Source organism: Gigantopelta aegis, chromosome 14 (assembly GCF_016097555.1).
Source record: "Gigantopelta aegis isolate Gae_Host chromosome 14, Gae_host_genome, whole genome shotgun sequence".
Taxonomy (NCBI): domain Eukaryota; kingdom Metazoa; phylum Mollusca; class Gastropoda; order Neomphalida; family Peltospiridae; genus Gigantopelta; species Gigantopelta aegis.
The window spans coordinates 1,698,230-1,714,707 of NC_054712.1; the positions used below are offsets into that span (position 1 = coordinate 1,698,230).

At 36.8% G+C, this 16,478-nt stretch overlaps 1 protein-coding gene across 1 annotated transcript in view; it reads left to right on the forward strand.

Annotated features, from left to right (window-relative positions):
- Positions 1-9,588, forward strand: part of LOC121388561 (E3 ubiquitin-protein ligase MARCHF6-like) — a 46,213-nt gene extending 36,625 nt beyond the window's left edge. The window contains exons 20-24 of the mRNA XM_041519943.1: positions 379-513; positions 2,222-2,311; positions 3,294-3,426; positions 4,176-4,311; positions 6,565-9,588. Of these exons, the coding sequence (XP_041375877.1) occupies positions 379-513; positions 2,222-2,311; positions 3,294-3,426; positions 4,176-4,311; positions 6,565-6,652 (582 nt within the window). The 3' untranslated portion in view covers positions 6,653-9,588. The remainder of the gene's footprint in view (positions 1-378; positions 514-2,221; positions 2,312-3,293; positions 3,427-4,175; positions 4,312-6,564) is intronic.
- Positions 9,589-16,478: the final 6,890 nt, after the last annotated feature.

Below are 16,478 nucleotides of genomic sequence, written 5' to 3' on the forward strand. Positions count from 1 at the left end.
AATGTATAAATTGTAATTGGTAATTTGTGATTTACAATATTTGTACTTCTTGATCATTCTCAAGAAACTCTTTAAGAGTTGGATCTGGTGGTGCATTCTTTTTTCTGTCCTAAAAGTAACAACATATATCCACATAATTACTACCAGCATGTTCGACACTGAATATAAAAAGATAAAATATACCACTTGTGTACATGTATATTCATTATGTTAAATACTTTAACTTAGGATTGATCTAAAACATTTGTCATTATAATACTTGACAGCTGTTTTTGCTTAAAAGTAAACTGTAAAAATTCAACTGTTAGGAATTTTCTTTGTAATTGTAATGAGTTAGTAGACATTATGAAGAGAGATGTTATGTTGTGTACTCAACAGGCGGTGAAGTCTCTGCTGATAGCTGGTGTTTTGATTGGACTCGTACCACTCCTCCTCGGCCTGCTGTTCGAGCTGGTTGTTGTGGCGCCGCTCCGTGTCCCACTCAACCAGTCACCCGTGTTCTTCCCCTGGCAGGTACTGTACACACAACGGGTTGGCCAACACTAATAGTCTGTACACACAACGTGTTGGCCAACACTAATAGTCTGTACATACAACGTGTTGGGCAAAACTAATAGTCTGTACACACAACGTGTTGGGCAAAGCAAATAGTCTGTACACACAACGTGTTGGGTAAAACTAATAGTCGGGCTGAACATTTCATTGTTAAGCATAGAACAATTTGTTAAAGCAGCATTCTCATCATGCGATTAATCACACTGACCTGTAGTCCTTACAGGTCAGAACGTATAAGACTAAAGTCGTTCTGATATAGGTGTTTTCACAGCACGATTCGATGGCATGCGACAAGTACTCTGTGCATAGAACAGTCACGTGGTTACAAATACAAAATAACAGATGCTACTGGATGTGCACAGTCCGGTTTTTCTTACAAAATGGTCATAATCAATTAATTTTTTTTATTACCTTAAAGCTACAATTCCATTAATGCATTTGCAGTATGCATTAGCGTATGCGTTAAAATTAGAACAGGTTGAAATATGTAATGATTGTTTCCATTAATGCGTTTGCAGTCGCGATGTGTTTGCGTTATGCAGTTGCGTTACTTTTCAATCGGTCCATGTTGCAATTGAGAACGCAAATGCATTGAAACTGATGGAGTATTGTAGGCCCCAAATTTGGACCATCTTTGATGCACTGGGGGCCATCTTTCCTGTCCTGTTCCAGCGGCGGTAAAGACCGAATACCTTACTGCAACTGGATATTATTGAAACACTGGGGGCCATCTTTCCTGTCCTGTTCCAGCGGCGGTAAAGACCGAATACCTTACTGCAACTGGATATTATTGAAACAGGGTGTTTTGTTTTTTTAATCTTGAACGTATACTGCAAACGCATTAATGAAATCGTAGTTTGTAAAAAACTTAACGCGACCACATACTGCAAACGCTTTAATGGAATCCTAGCTTAATGCCCCCTTTCCTTTCTATCCTTTAAATTCCATTGTATTTCTTCTTGTTCTGGCAGCTCCTATTATTCAGTATGTTTTACTGTCCACCCCCACATCCCAATCCTTGTCTCTCCAACCTCAATAGTTGCTTGTCTCTTGCGGCTATCTATGCTACACACCTGCCGTTTCCCCATCAGCTTTAGCTGTGGGATTAGTCTGACCACTTGAAAAGATTCCTGATCACTCCCCATCTTCATCTTTAGTTAGGACAATTTTTAGCCTTGATTATTATGTACGTTTTGACTGTGAAAACAGTTCTGTTAACATTGCCATATTAACATTCTAGAAAGCAATTCTTTGTTTTTGTCGTGAATGATAACTATTACAGTTTCAAATAATCATTTTATTGTTATTTGAATGTTTGTAAAAAAGGTTTTCGTTACATGTCAAAGTAGGTGTTTTCTTATTCGAAGTTGGGAGCTATTTTAAGTACTGTCCAAACGAGATGACATTAACCGGTAATGTAATGTGTAAAACAGTGAGCACCAGGGTGTAAGCTTGGATTTGGGGGGGGGGGGGAACTGAGTAGTTAATAGTCTAAAACTCCTTAAACGGTTAAGACGAGGATTTTCTTTAAATTTTTATACTTTTTTCCAGATTGTTTTCTTTTTTTCCCTTGCACCCCCACCCCCACTAGCTATGGCCCTGAGCACACAAACCTTCAATAGCTGATACATTATAACAAGACTACATTTATTTTTCTGTGTTCTAGGACTGGGCACTGGGTGTTCTTCACGCCAAGATCATCTGTGCTGTGACGATGATGGGCCCTCAGTGGTGGCTAAAGAGGGTCATGGAACAGGTAAGAGCTGCACAGAATTCATCACGTGGTGGGGGGGGGGGGGGGGGGAGGAATTTTGTTTTTTTATACCCACAAAGTAACATTTTATTTACAGCAAATTTGCTTAGAGATAATGTCACAGCACTCCCACCAGGCATGAAATAATAACTACTGTGCATCTCGGGCCCTCCACGTGATCTGTTTTAGAACAACTGAAGCTCAAAATACTGTTTTGATTTTTTTTTTAATTGCATGAAATTTTAGTCCTGAACCCCCATTATAATGCTGTACTTGTATTTACGTTGTAAATCTTAGCACTTTCTACAGCGAAGACTACACAATTGATTATATTTCTATGTTATGACCTGAGCTTTCAACCTGTTTGCATGCCCCCAATTCTACTGAACTCGTTCAAGCATCCCAGAGTATTCTGAGATTGTAAGAAACTAAATTCAAATTGCATACTTAAGTTCTGAAGTATAAAAAGTGTCAAAGCAATTACAGTCATGATAATAAAAAAAAAAGCTTGTCCTGACATTTGACACACTCTAAATTAGCCAGTGTTAAATGTTTGTGACAAGAGTGACAACAAATACATTGTCAGTGAGTGCTTGCATCAAAACATGTATTGAACAAGCGACTGTTGTGTGGTTTTGTTTTTGAAATTGAATTTGATCCAAAATATTACGGTAACTTCAACTTCTTACTGCTGCTAATAACTTCAACTTCTTACTGCTGCTAATAACTTCAACTTCTTACTGCTGCTAATAACTTCAACTTCTTACTGCTGCTAATAACTTCAACTTCTTACTGCTGCTAATAACTTCAACTTCTTACTGCTGCTAATAACTTCAACTTCTTACTGCTGCTAATAACTCGGCGACATGAGCCGACTTTCGGCGAAGAAAATGTTCATTTCACTGGCTAAATTAGGGCCTGATGTACTTGAATGCCAGGCAGTGTTTGATGAATGCATGAATGCATGACTGTATTTCTGTTTCAGGTGTACAATGATGGCCTCCGCAACATGAACCTCAAGTTCATTCTCAACGGTCTGTGTTTCCCCGTCTGTGCCGTGCTTGGAATGTCTCTCGCCGTTCCGTACGTCATTGCGAAGAGCGTTGTACCAGCATTTGGTAAGAAATACAGAAAATGTATCATTCATTTCATATCATTCCATTTACAGGTATTATCATTTTTAAGAACATACAAGCCATATGCTTTTCGCCTCCACCCCCACCACCCTCTCCTAATAAGTTCTTTTCCCAGTTCCAACTTATAAGTGGTACACAAAGTGGTATGTGCTACCCTGTCTATGGGAAAATGCCTATAATAAAAACGCAAAGTCCCCTGTGGCTGGGACAGATAACAAATGTAAACAAGGGTTCTGTGAATAGATTTTTTAAATTTTGTTTGAAAAAGACACCCCAAAAAATCACAAAGTGTATACTGATAAGCTTGGAACCTACTGCACCGATTGGAATTTCACAATCCATGTTGTTAATCACTTGGACAGCTGATGCATCCAAAATGATTATCTGTACCATGAAACATTGACGATGTAATGCAACCCTTTTGTGCTGTTTGGTAGAACCATCTGTTGTAACTGGGGTTTCCTCGCCGACTAGGCCAAAATTAATGAATTAATCTTTAACGACACCCCAGCACAAAAACGTTCATCTGCCATAAGGTGTCCAAAAAAAAGGTAAGTATATTAATGAATTGATGGTTTTTATCACTATAAATATTTAAAAGTCAGTTGCCTAAATTACTATATTTTGGACCCTTAACAGCTATAGTTTAATACGTACCAAGATGCGGGACATAGCCCAGTGGTACGTACCAAGGTGTTGTTAAACATGTTTTCCCATTTCTTTTTTTGCAGGTGTTGACTTTGAAACGGAAAACCAGGTGGCCCGACACATCTATCCATTCCTCCTGGCTGTCATTGGGTTTGTGTCTATGTTCGTTTTCCAACTACGGCAGTTTAAAAGACTTTACAACCATATCAAAGACGACAAGTGAGTTTCTGCTTTCACATTATAGCACTCCGTTTTTGTTACTACACTCTGATATTATACAGAGTTTTGAAAACTAATATTAAAGATACATTTCTGACTTTAAGGCTATAAAACTTGTGACAATATTTCAAAATCTGAGGTGACCGGAACTTGGTTAATGTGATGTTTGGTTACATCCATTATACTTGCATTCCGATTAAAGTTTTGATGTTCCTGAACTTACTCTCTGATATTATACACTGACTGACAGTTCAGGTGAATTTAAAGTTGTGTAACGAACATGCAAACTGAATGATATTTCACATGAAGTATTGTGTCCTGTAAAATTATAAATTGTTTTCCATATAAGACAGCTCATTTAAGGTTTAAAATTCCTCATTTTATTATTTTTGTTTTGACTTAGAAAATCAAAGTCTTCATATCCAATGTGGTTATCCTAATTCTAGCACGGTAGCTCAAACTCCATGTTGTCTACTAACTGTGTGTATAATACGACTTATTCGGAGATAAAATCTAGTTTGAACTATTAGAAATATTACAATGTTAGTAGCTACAAACACGTTGGGTATACAGACAATGATATCTAATTTGAACTGTCAGAAATATTACAATGTTAGTAGCTACAAACACGTTGGGTATACAGACAATGATATCTAATTTGAACTGTCAGAAATATTAGAATATTGGTAGCTACAAAAACTTCGGGTATACAGACAACGATATCTAGTTTGAACTGTCAGAAATATTAGAATATTGGTAGCTACAAACACTTTGGGTATACAGACAATGATATCTAATTTGAACTGTCAGAAATATTAGAATATTGGTAGCTACAAACACTTTGGGTATACAGACAATGATATCTAATTTGAACTGTCAGAAATATTAGAATATTGGTAGCTACAAACACTTTGGGTATACAGACAATGATATTCTAAGCAGTAAGTTGTAAATAATGTCATTTTATCATTGAAGACGTTGTTAGCCTGAAACATGTTTCAATAGCTACTAAGTCAAGAATGACTTTTTAAGGATGTTTTGTGAGTTTTGTTGTAGGTTATTTTTTGTACCAATTTGTAACTAAAATAAAAATTCCCAACTTATTATTTTTAACACAGGGACAGAACGTTTTAAAATTATGTTGATAGTTTTGAAATATTGTGTTAGACTGATGTCACTTAAATATATATTTGAAATAAACTTTAAAAAAAAAAAATATATATATATACATATATATACTGACACACAGTGAAAAAGCAAAACAGATATTTTGAAATATTTTGTTGTGATTAATGAAAAATATATTTATTGGACTTAAAATGACAATTTATGAGAGGAAGCCATTGATTGGTACTTTTGTCTGGGTTTTAATCCTGGTTTTGTTCTCGTTACACATACAATAGCAAAAACACACAAAATGGTGTGAAATGCGTTCACTACATGCTCAATCATGCTGTGTGAAATGCCAGTATGCGGACACATAAAAGTCACGTAACGGTGTCATATTCCTCGTCACATTAAGAATGCCACGTGCGACTCAGAGAAGAACAAAGGGAGCGAGCGTTGGGCATGGTTCAAGGGGGGGACTTCTCAAAGCCAAGTTGCTAGGACCTTCAGAGTCCATCCATCAACTATTGGATGACTTGTTAAACGTCATCAACAGACCGGGAGTGTCCGTGATCGACCTCGACCTGGTCAACGTCCCGTTACGACCCCACGCCAAGATCGGCAGATTTGACGACACCACCTCCGTAACGTTGCTGAGCTTGCACAGGCATTGCAGGAGGAGTGGAGGAACATTCCTGTGGCTTATTTGAGATGTTTGTGCTAATCCTTTCCCTGTCGTCTTCACGCATGCTCACGGGCCAATGGTGGACACACCAGATACTGACCTTGATATGGGGGGGGGGGGGGTTGAACTTTTTGATTACGAATGCAACTCGATTACTGATGATAACTGGCCATGTCTCCATGTGAATGTATCTCATGAATACCAGTCATTAATGTCATATTACATTATCCATCAATTCATTAATAGTTTGTCGTTATTTGCAATGAAAAGTTGTTTTTGCATTTTCATTGTGTGTCAGTATATATATATATATGTATTTTGATGTTTTAGGAATCTCATTGAGCCACGTCCTTTAATTATTATTCTTTTTTCCCTGCTTTTTTTTCTTGTTCAAGTAAGACATTATTTATGTTATACATGTAATCTAAAGCAGACTAGATTTTTGATTTTAATTTTTTCAGATATCTTGTTGGGCAGAGACTTGTTAATTATGTATCTAATCCAAAACGCAGTAGACCGCTAACCATGAGCGATTCGACAACAACGTGATGAGACACAGTCGTTTAATTGGTTAACAAGACAAGTTTGAAAACAGGACGACAACCAATGCCTGTTGATGTTGTTTTTAAATTCACTGAGAGCAGAAAATCAATCATGTACTGGGATTCTTTTGTCGTCAAGGAAACAGGTTTTGCTTTCTTCATGTGCACAGTGTCATTTATGTTTTTTTCATGGTGATTGCATTGGTGATGGAGAATTTTCAATCAAGATTTTAAAAAATTAAAAAATTAAAAAACAAATGTCCAAAAAAACTAATCTATTTTGTGCTTTGAAAGAGAGAGAGAGAAATGCTTCATTGTGACTTGTATAAAATAACACAGAATGTATCTAAATACATTCACAAAGGTTATCATTGTTGTGGGACTTGACATATCATCAGACATGTTCACTTGTATTGTCCACAAACTAAAAAAAACCCAACGTCTTCATGGTTACATCTGGACTATTAATTTGAAGGCCAGTGTCTCCTGCTGTATTCCGTTCGACATGGGAAATGTTTACTGGACTCAACACTTGAAGGTGGACTAACTTGATGGTCTTTAAGGTCTGGTGCCTTACGGGTCTGGTGCCTTGAGGTCTAATGACTGTTGAAATACACCCTTAAGGTCAGTTGGCTGCTGAACTAAATTACAAAAAGGTTTCAAGTCTTCTGGAATAATTAGTGCAGTAAAACATCCCATTGGCCCAAATCCAGCAGGCCACAATGATGATGAACAAAATCCTTCTAGTCTAGTGATAAAAATAATGGCTGACAGACAGCAAAAATGGCTTGGGTTCTGGGTTTTTTGGGAGCGGGTAGGGGGGGGAGGTTGTTCCCCAAACAGGTTAAAATAAAATATGTATACTTTTGTCTGAAGGTCAGGCCTGGCCTCATGCTTATTTATAAAATGTTTAAAGTTTAGACTCGAAACGTTACAAACATTTTGAGACTTTCAAGGCTTTTGATTGCACCAACGTTGAGGCGATAGACTCGAAACGTTACAAACATTTTGAGACTTTCAAGGCTTTTGGTTGCACCAATGTTCAGGTGATAAACGTGCCCAAATATAAAGTACAAACAAGGTGACCTTGAAACATTTTACCACAAAACCACTGAGAGGTTCAGCTGTAATTTGATTAAAATAACTTGATATGCATTTCTGAATATCTACAACTGTTTACCAGCGGTTAATAACATTACTATACTGACACAAGCTGAGAGTGCTCAGAATAGACTCCAAAAAATGTCCTTCACTTTTATGTCATGGCAAAGTCTAGACTCTCAGTTGTTAAGCGCAGGCCCAGATATTTAATTTTATTATAAAATACCAAATGTTGTACTTGCATTAACATTACTACCTGGTTACTATGTTCCTTGTTTACCTGGTTACTACTGCTTGATTTGTTTTTATCATCATTATATAACTATGTGACATTTTTAATGCTGATATCCATCTCCTACTTAGTACTTATGAACCATTGCAAAATATACACAATTAATTTCTTTTCTTATATATGTCAGATATATTCAAATTTAATATCTAGGCTTAAGCTGAATGTGAAATTGATTTGACAGTAAAAAGGCTGAATCCTTTCAAAAGTTTTCAAAAAAGATTGGTGGTATTTTTATTTTAGTTTTTGTGGTTACCATAGTAGCTAGTAAGTAGATAAATTGTCTTGGTATTTAATGGGCTTTCACCGCATGTTCGACTATGCTCATTATTTAGTGATTAGATTTTTAGTTGTCATATATGAGAAAGAAAGTAGACATTTAAGAAAAAAGAAAAAAACCTGTTGTTTTTTTATCATGTAAAAATTAATTTGGCACATTGCCATGGAAGTTGGTGGCTGTACCATGAATGTTTGTTGAGGGAGGGGTGGGGGTTGTATGAGTTCCAACACCCCTGTCTATAAAAAATAATGGCAGATTCAGGAGTAGAACGGTGTTCATTTAAGATGCATATTCTCCTACCAGTTCTTCTTAAATGGTGTATCATGGTGTATGTGGTGTCTTGTCGTGATTACTATGTGTTAAAACACCCAATAGTTACTTATTACTAGTTAGGGCATCATCCTGTTCATTATGTTTCAAGGTGTCGGATACAACTCAGTCTGTAAAGTGCTTACCTGAGGTGCTTGAGTCAAAGGATCGAACCTCCTTGGGGACCCGTTTTCCTATTGCATTGTTCCCCCATCTGCCATCTCTGCCATGTCCCGGACCCAGTCACTGTCTAAATGAGAGATTGTGCCCGGGAGAGACGTGATTGAACCTTACTTGAGGTGCTTGAGTCAAAGGATCGAACCTCCTTGGGGACCCGTTTTCCTATTGCATTGTTCCCCCATCTGCCATCTCTGCCATGTCCCAGACCCAGTCACTGTCTAAATGAGAGATTGTGCCCGGGAGAGACGTGATTGAACCTTACCTGAGGTGCTTGAGTCAAAGGATCGAACCTCCTTGGGGACCCGTTTTCCTATTGCATTGTTCCCCCATCTGCCATCTCTGCCATGTCCCGGACCCAGTCACTGTCTAAATGAGAGATTGTGCCCGGGAGAGACGTGATTGAACCTTACCTGAGGTGCTTGAGTCAAAGGATCGAACCTCCTTGGGGACCCATTTTCCTATTGCATTGTTCCCCCATCTGCCATCTCCCGGACCCAGTCACTGTCTAAATGAGAGATTGTGCCCGGGAGAGACGTGATTGAACCTTACCTGAGGTGCTCGAGTCAAAGGATCAAACCTCCTTGGGGACCCGTTTTCCTATTGCATTGTTCCCCCATTTGCCATCTCTGCCATGTCCCAGTCACTGTCTAAATGAGAGATTGTGCCCGGGAGAGACGTGATTGAACCTTAATTGGATATAGGCACAATGATGTTATCCAATCCAATTCTGTCAGTGCCCTACAACTTGTATATCAAAGGCCATGGTATGTACTATCCTGTATGTGGGGAGGTGCATATAGAAGATCCCTTGCTGCTAATGAAAAATGTAGTAGCTTTTCAGCATTATCAAATGGTTGACATCCAATAGCCGATGATTAATTAATCTATGTACTCTAGAGTTGTCGTTAATTTTTTAATTTTTTTATATCTAACAAACTTTAAAACTGATCTGCAATGCAGTCAGCATATTTTATGTAAAGTTTAGCTGGCGCGGAAGTTACAAGAAGGAAGAAATGTTTTGTTAACTAGCACTCAACATATTTTGAGTATAGTTATATAGCATCAGACATGCATGTATCGTTAAGAACCACAGATAATGAGAGAGGAAACCTTCAACAGTGACGCAGTGGGCTACTTTTTCTGATTAGCAGCAAGATCTTTTTCATATGTAGCATCCCGCAGACAAGATAGTACATACAATGGCCATTGTTAACTTACACCAGTTGTGGAACACTGGTTGAGTGAGAAATAGCCCAATGGAGCCACCAGTGGGTATGGATCCTAAGAGCTACCAGTGGGTATGGATCCTAAGAGCCACCAGTGGGTATGGATCCTAAGAGCCACCAGTGGGTATGGATCCTAAGAGCTGAGTAAAACCGTCTGCACGAGGCGAGTACTTTACCACTGGCCAATATCCTGCCCCAGATTTTGTTATGTTTTTATGAGTCTCCATTCCTGATAACCTGATACTTGTAAAATAATCATTTCACACCCTCCCCATGAACATTCATAGAATGGCCCTGATTGTTTTTTTTATAGACTGTATATGTTTGTTTATTTATTGTATTCAATCATGTATTTAATTATTCTGTTTCTTCTGTGTGCAGTATTCCACCCTGTAATATTCTGCACCTGTCAGATCTTTAACTAGGTCAACACAATTATTAGCACTCTCTAAAAACTTACATCACTTTATTCAGGACTAGTTCTGTCATTCGACAAATTGGCCATTTGTAACACAAAAAATTAATTGTTTTTAAATAAAGTTTATTAACCCCACAAAACAAATATGGTAGTGCCAGGGGTGGGGTGGGGTGGAGGTAGGGGCAAAATTTAATTGGCTGAAATAATTTCATGTAATGATTGATATTTTGTTTCAAAATAATAGTTGGGTTTCTACAATGTTTAAAGTTTAATTGATAATTTGGCCACAATTTCTGCTCACCCAGAGCTAACGTTGATTGTAGTGTACACTGTGTTAGTGAGATATTGTGCACTATCGTATGTGCAGAATAGTCTTGGAAACAAACTGCCTTAATTGTCACTGTATGTTGGTATCTTATGACAACAGTTGTGTGTATGTTACTCTATAGTCTTTCCCAGCAGGGAGCGTTGTTTTCTTACAGTGCTATGCACTGAAACATATTTATATCTGAGCAGATTGTTTTCTAAATTGCACACAACAATAGTATTTTTTGTTATTTCCAAAACTTTTTCTTTTCTTCCTGTGTCAAATCAAACTGAAATTATTTTCGAAAAAAACAACAATGTTCATGGAGGCTGGGAAGGACTATAGATAATAGATAGGATTTTCATTATTATTATTTTAAAATGTTATTTCATATGTGCATGTCACAGTGTGAGAACACGCTTGAAAGAAGAGAGTATTAAAATATTTAATGGTTAAAGAAGTGTGTTCCTCATTATTTCAGATGTATTTATTAGCATATATAGTTAACAATTAATTTTTTTTTTTTTTTTTTAAAGATTAAATAAAATAAAAGGTTAATCTTGTGACAGATTTTACATCATGGGATTTTTAAAAATTATTATTTGATTTATTGGGGGTCTAAACCTGTGATTTATTTATTATTATTTGATTTATTGGGAGGTCTAAACCTGTGATACCTTAATGTATTTATAGCACTGATAAAACTCATCACACTGTCATTAAATTGAATTTTACAAGTGACTCCGATTTGAAAAACCAGTGAGATACCATATAAATATATATATGATTTTAAATGGTGCCACCTGCATTATGTGTAATATATTTTGTGAATGTTACCTTCAATACCTGTTCCACCCTTCACATTTCATATAATATTCATCATCTAAAAATACCTTTTAATTATTAATTTTGCCAGGTATTGTTCTGAAAAACGTATTCAGAAAATAAATGCAACAACTTACAAAAGTCTGTGTACAGTACCCTACACGAGTTGAATAAACATGCATGTATTCGACATGTTATAAGGTCTGTTTTACCAAACATATGAGCGGCGATGAATGTTTTGCAAAAACAAACGTATACATTCATTATTCAAAATATCATGCTCTGTTGGGTTTGGGTGCTCCTTATATTTGTGTTCAGAAATTTAATTTAATTTAAGTGTAAATCTTACTTGTGCATTGAAGAATTTGGGCCGAATTTACGAAGCCCGTTTTTCTTAAAAGTTTAAGCATTGTAAATGCATGTAGTTACAAGCTTGTAAGATATAAACAAGCTTCGTAAATTTGGCCCTTTTTATCTGCATGTCAATTTAAGTTTCCTTGTAAATTTATTAAAGGGACTGTGTTTGCTGCCAATGCTAGATGTTTCAGATTAATAAAATTTGGTGATGATTAAAATTATGAACAAAATAGATTGTCTTGTTTAGAATATTAGTGTCTGTACATTCAGTGTATTTCTGGTCATCAAATTGTTTGTAGGTAGCCCAAAACTGGAATTGTACTTTGTAAAAAAAAAATATGTATGTTAAGAAATAAGAGAAATAGAAATTTTGATGTAGCACAAATGCAAAGATGATCAAAAACACATTTAATTTTAATATGTTATACATAATTCAATATATTTAATATGTAATAATAGTCATTAAAAGTTTGTTTTGTTTAACAAAACCACTAGAGCACATTGATTTATTAATCACTGGCTGTTGGATGTCAAACATTTGATAATTTTGACATACAGCTTTAGAAAGGAAACCTGCTACATTTTTTTCATTAGTAGCAAGGTTTTTTTATATGCACCATCCAGGACAGCACACACCACAACCTTTGATATGGTGCACTGGCTGGAATGAGAAATAGCTCAATGGGCCAACCAATGGGGATCGATTCCAAACCAACCACACATGAAGTGTGCTTCTTACCATTTGGGTACATCCTGCCCCTATAGTCATTAAACAGCCTTTGTTAGTCAGGGGCAGGTCGTAGCGCAATGGTACAGCGCTCGCTTAATGCACAGCTGGTCTGGGATCAATCCCTGTTGATGGACCCATTGGGCTATTTCTCGTTCCAGCCAGTGCACCACAACTGGTTTATCAAAGTTGTGGTATGTGTTATCCTGTCTGGAATTATGCATATAAAAGATGCCTTGCTGCTAATCGAAAAGAGTAGCCCATGAAGTGGTGACAGCAGGTTACCTCTCTATATATCTGTCTGTTCCTTAACGATATGTCTAATGCCATATAACCATAAATAAAATGTTAAATACAACATTTCCTTCCTTCCTTCAGTTAGTCGGTCATAGCTTAACAATGGCAGCAAACTGGGGAGTCCCTTTAGTTTGGGAATGAACTTCAGAATGTGGTGGTATTTTCAGAATCATGTAGACCAGAAGCTGAATGTTGGCTTGTGAATGGTTTTAAAACTATTTTCTTTACTTTGTGATGTGTTTTCTTTACTGTGTGTGTGTGTGTGTGTGTGTGTGTGTGTGTGTGTGTGTGTGTGTGTGTGTGTGTGTGTTTTCATGTCCATTCCATTCCGCAATTTCCAATTTCAATTTTTTTTTTCGTTAAAGTCGACTACTGATGTTACACACTAGCCTATTGTGTAAGAACCTGCATCGTTTCATTTTATTTATTTTGCTTATACATGTCCAACTAAGGTTCAAGCACACTGTTCTGGGCACACACCATCAGTTGTTTAGGGCATCTGCCAAAAGCGTGGGTATCTAGGGGTCATTCATATAATAAAATCTCCATTTTGTAACCCCCTCCCCCATGTACACCTTTTGCTTGTTGGATCATTATATATCCCCCTCCCCAAATAGGCTTACGGGTTCCCATTTGTGTAGGGGTGCAGGCTGGATTTTGCCCGAATTTAACAAAAATTACTGAATCTGGATTTATTCATATTAGCATTCCTACCAACCAGCTGTAGGCACTAAATGGTTGCAAACAAATCATTACGTATTTTTACATGGATTAATTGTGAGGGTACAATGATGGAAATACATTGTAAAAAAGGTCTCATTTTGCCCAAATATCTGTATCATTTTTGCCTAAATTTGAGGTTTTGCTTCAGGACTTGGCGGGTGGTTCCCCCCAACCCCTACCCCATCTCCTACAACTATGCCTCCCTCCATTTACTTTTTGTTTGTTCATTAACCTACCCACCAACCCCCATGCACTCCTTTTGTTTGCATGATCATTAACCCTCTTGTCAGCGAAACTCCCTTCCCCAGTCGTGGTGCACTGGTTGGAATGAGAAATAGCCCAATGGGGCCCACCGACGAGGATCGATTCCAGACCGACCGCGCATCAAGCGAAGCCTTTACCACTGGGCTACGTTCTGCCCCAAATTAGTGATGTCTAAAAGCCCTGTCACACTTTGTGTCTTAGTAGTATAAGCCCTTTTTCACTTTCCAATTCATCTCTACCTATTTCATTAACTAGCATACCTAACCTTTCAGGTTTATACGGCTTAAACTACATCTTCATTCGATGAAGCGGTTGTGTGTGGCCTAGTGAACTGAAGCATTGTACTTGTCTAACAGTGTACAAGTTCAGTCAGTTGTGGGTTCAAATCACTGAACTGAACACACACACAAGTTCAAATTGCATTGTTTTCAACTGTAGATTCTTGAAAAATAAAAATAATGATTTTTCAGGTGTATTTGCCACTTTCCTAAAGGTCGTGTCCAATCGGTGTTTGTGCATAGCCTTGTTCGTTTAAGAATTTTAGCTGTGCTCTTGACAACATATATTTCAGATCGTTATATATGCATGTATATATATTATCCGTTTGCTATGTAAATAATCTTAACGGGCAGGCATTTCTGCAGAAGTGTGTTACTGTCCAGCAGATTGTGAATAAATAAAGTAATGAAATTTGTTGGTTTGTCATATTATGTAACTTTGTACCAAAATGTGCAACCAGCTAGATGCAAGTTGACATAGGTAGGTACGCTTCCATTTTATGTTTAGAATGTTTGACATCCAACAAATCAATGTGCTCTAGTGGTGGTGTTAACCAAAACTAAGGAACACGATTTAGACAGTGTCTTGGTTCATCTATTCATTCACTGATGTGACCATGCAGACAAAAGATGGACAATATTAAATGGTCCGTGTCCCTTGCACTATCAAGTAGAGCTTAAAGGAACATACCCTAGTTTCAGCCCGTGAAAATTAACACTAAGTTAACTTTATCCAAATGTGTTACATGTTTGTAGATTAAGTTGCAATTGAGTGAAACAGGAGTCTGTGACTTTGAAATGGTGAAATACCCTCTTAAAAATAGACTGAAACTGGACTCTTAAGAAATAAATACAGCTACACATGAAAAACCACAATTTTAGTATGTATTTGGTATAGTTTATTTCTTCACTATAACATTTTATTGCATACATTTAAAGTGTATGTCTTGCATTAATATTTAATCTTAACAAGTAATAACTCGAGATATTGCCAAACATTACATGATAAAAATAAAATCCATGAATGTTATTGAGATGATTTGTAACTAGTTAAATATATACAGTACTGTATACATGTTACAAAATCTCACTGAAACAATCTCTTTACTCAATATATTCTATTGTAATCTGAGCCCATGCTCATAAAACGTTAAAAGTTTAGACTGAAATCTGTAATGACGTCACACACACAATTTGTATGGTGTTGTCATGGCATTAAAGGTTCAGACTCACGAGTCCAGTCTTAAAAGTCTATAAACCTTATTTATAGCGACTACAACTGGCACCTTAAACTTTACAGCCGTTTCACAAAGCAACCTTACGGTAGTCGTAAGTGCCTATTAACAATTAAAATCTTTGCCAAGAAGTGTGAAGTACTGAAATAATAAAATGGTTACAGACTGTTCGGAACATCTTGGAAGTATTCATTGGTATCAGACATCCATGAAGTAACTGTCAGTTTATTTGCTGAAGTGATAACTGCTGAATGCACAAGACATGAGTTATCTCACATATCTTTGTGTGAAGGTCGTATGGCCTAGAATGTTTTTCATCAGTTTCATAAAAAGGTATTCTTTGTGTATAAGATCCATTTTTACACAAAGAGTTTGTAACAGAAAAATCCACCTCCACTGAGGGGATTCGAAGCACCGACTCGGTATGAGAGTCCAGTGCTCTACCAACTGAGCTACTGTATGTCAAGACAACCATCAATCATACTGTTTGTTTTGGGGGTATTTTTATACTAAGATGGTTATGGTAGAAATGTTCTGTAACCGGATATCTAAAACCAACAATACTGGCTCTGCTTGGTTCTACTGATGCAGGTCTTAAGACGGAGAGCAGTTACTGAGTATCATCTGGTTTTAATGGGACTAAATAACAAAATTGACATCAGTTGCTACAACAAAATATTAAAAGTCTATATATATATATATATATATATATATACATATATACATATATACATATATACATATATACATATATACATACATACATACATACATACATATACATACACACACACACACACACACACACACGTTCAACACTGTGATACATTTTTTTGTGGTAGTTGTCCCAGTTTAATAGTTACTAGACTGGCAGATATATAAATTTAAATTCTTTCACTGTTTTGATGTGAACAAGTTCAAAAGATCCTGATTGTCCAATTTACTGTCACAGTTTGTTGGCTTATATCTTCTGTAGCTGCTAACAGAAATGCATCAATCACATGTAACGACACAAAT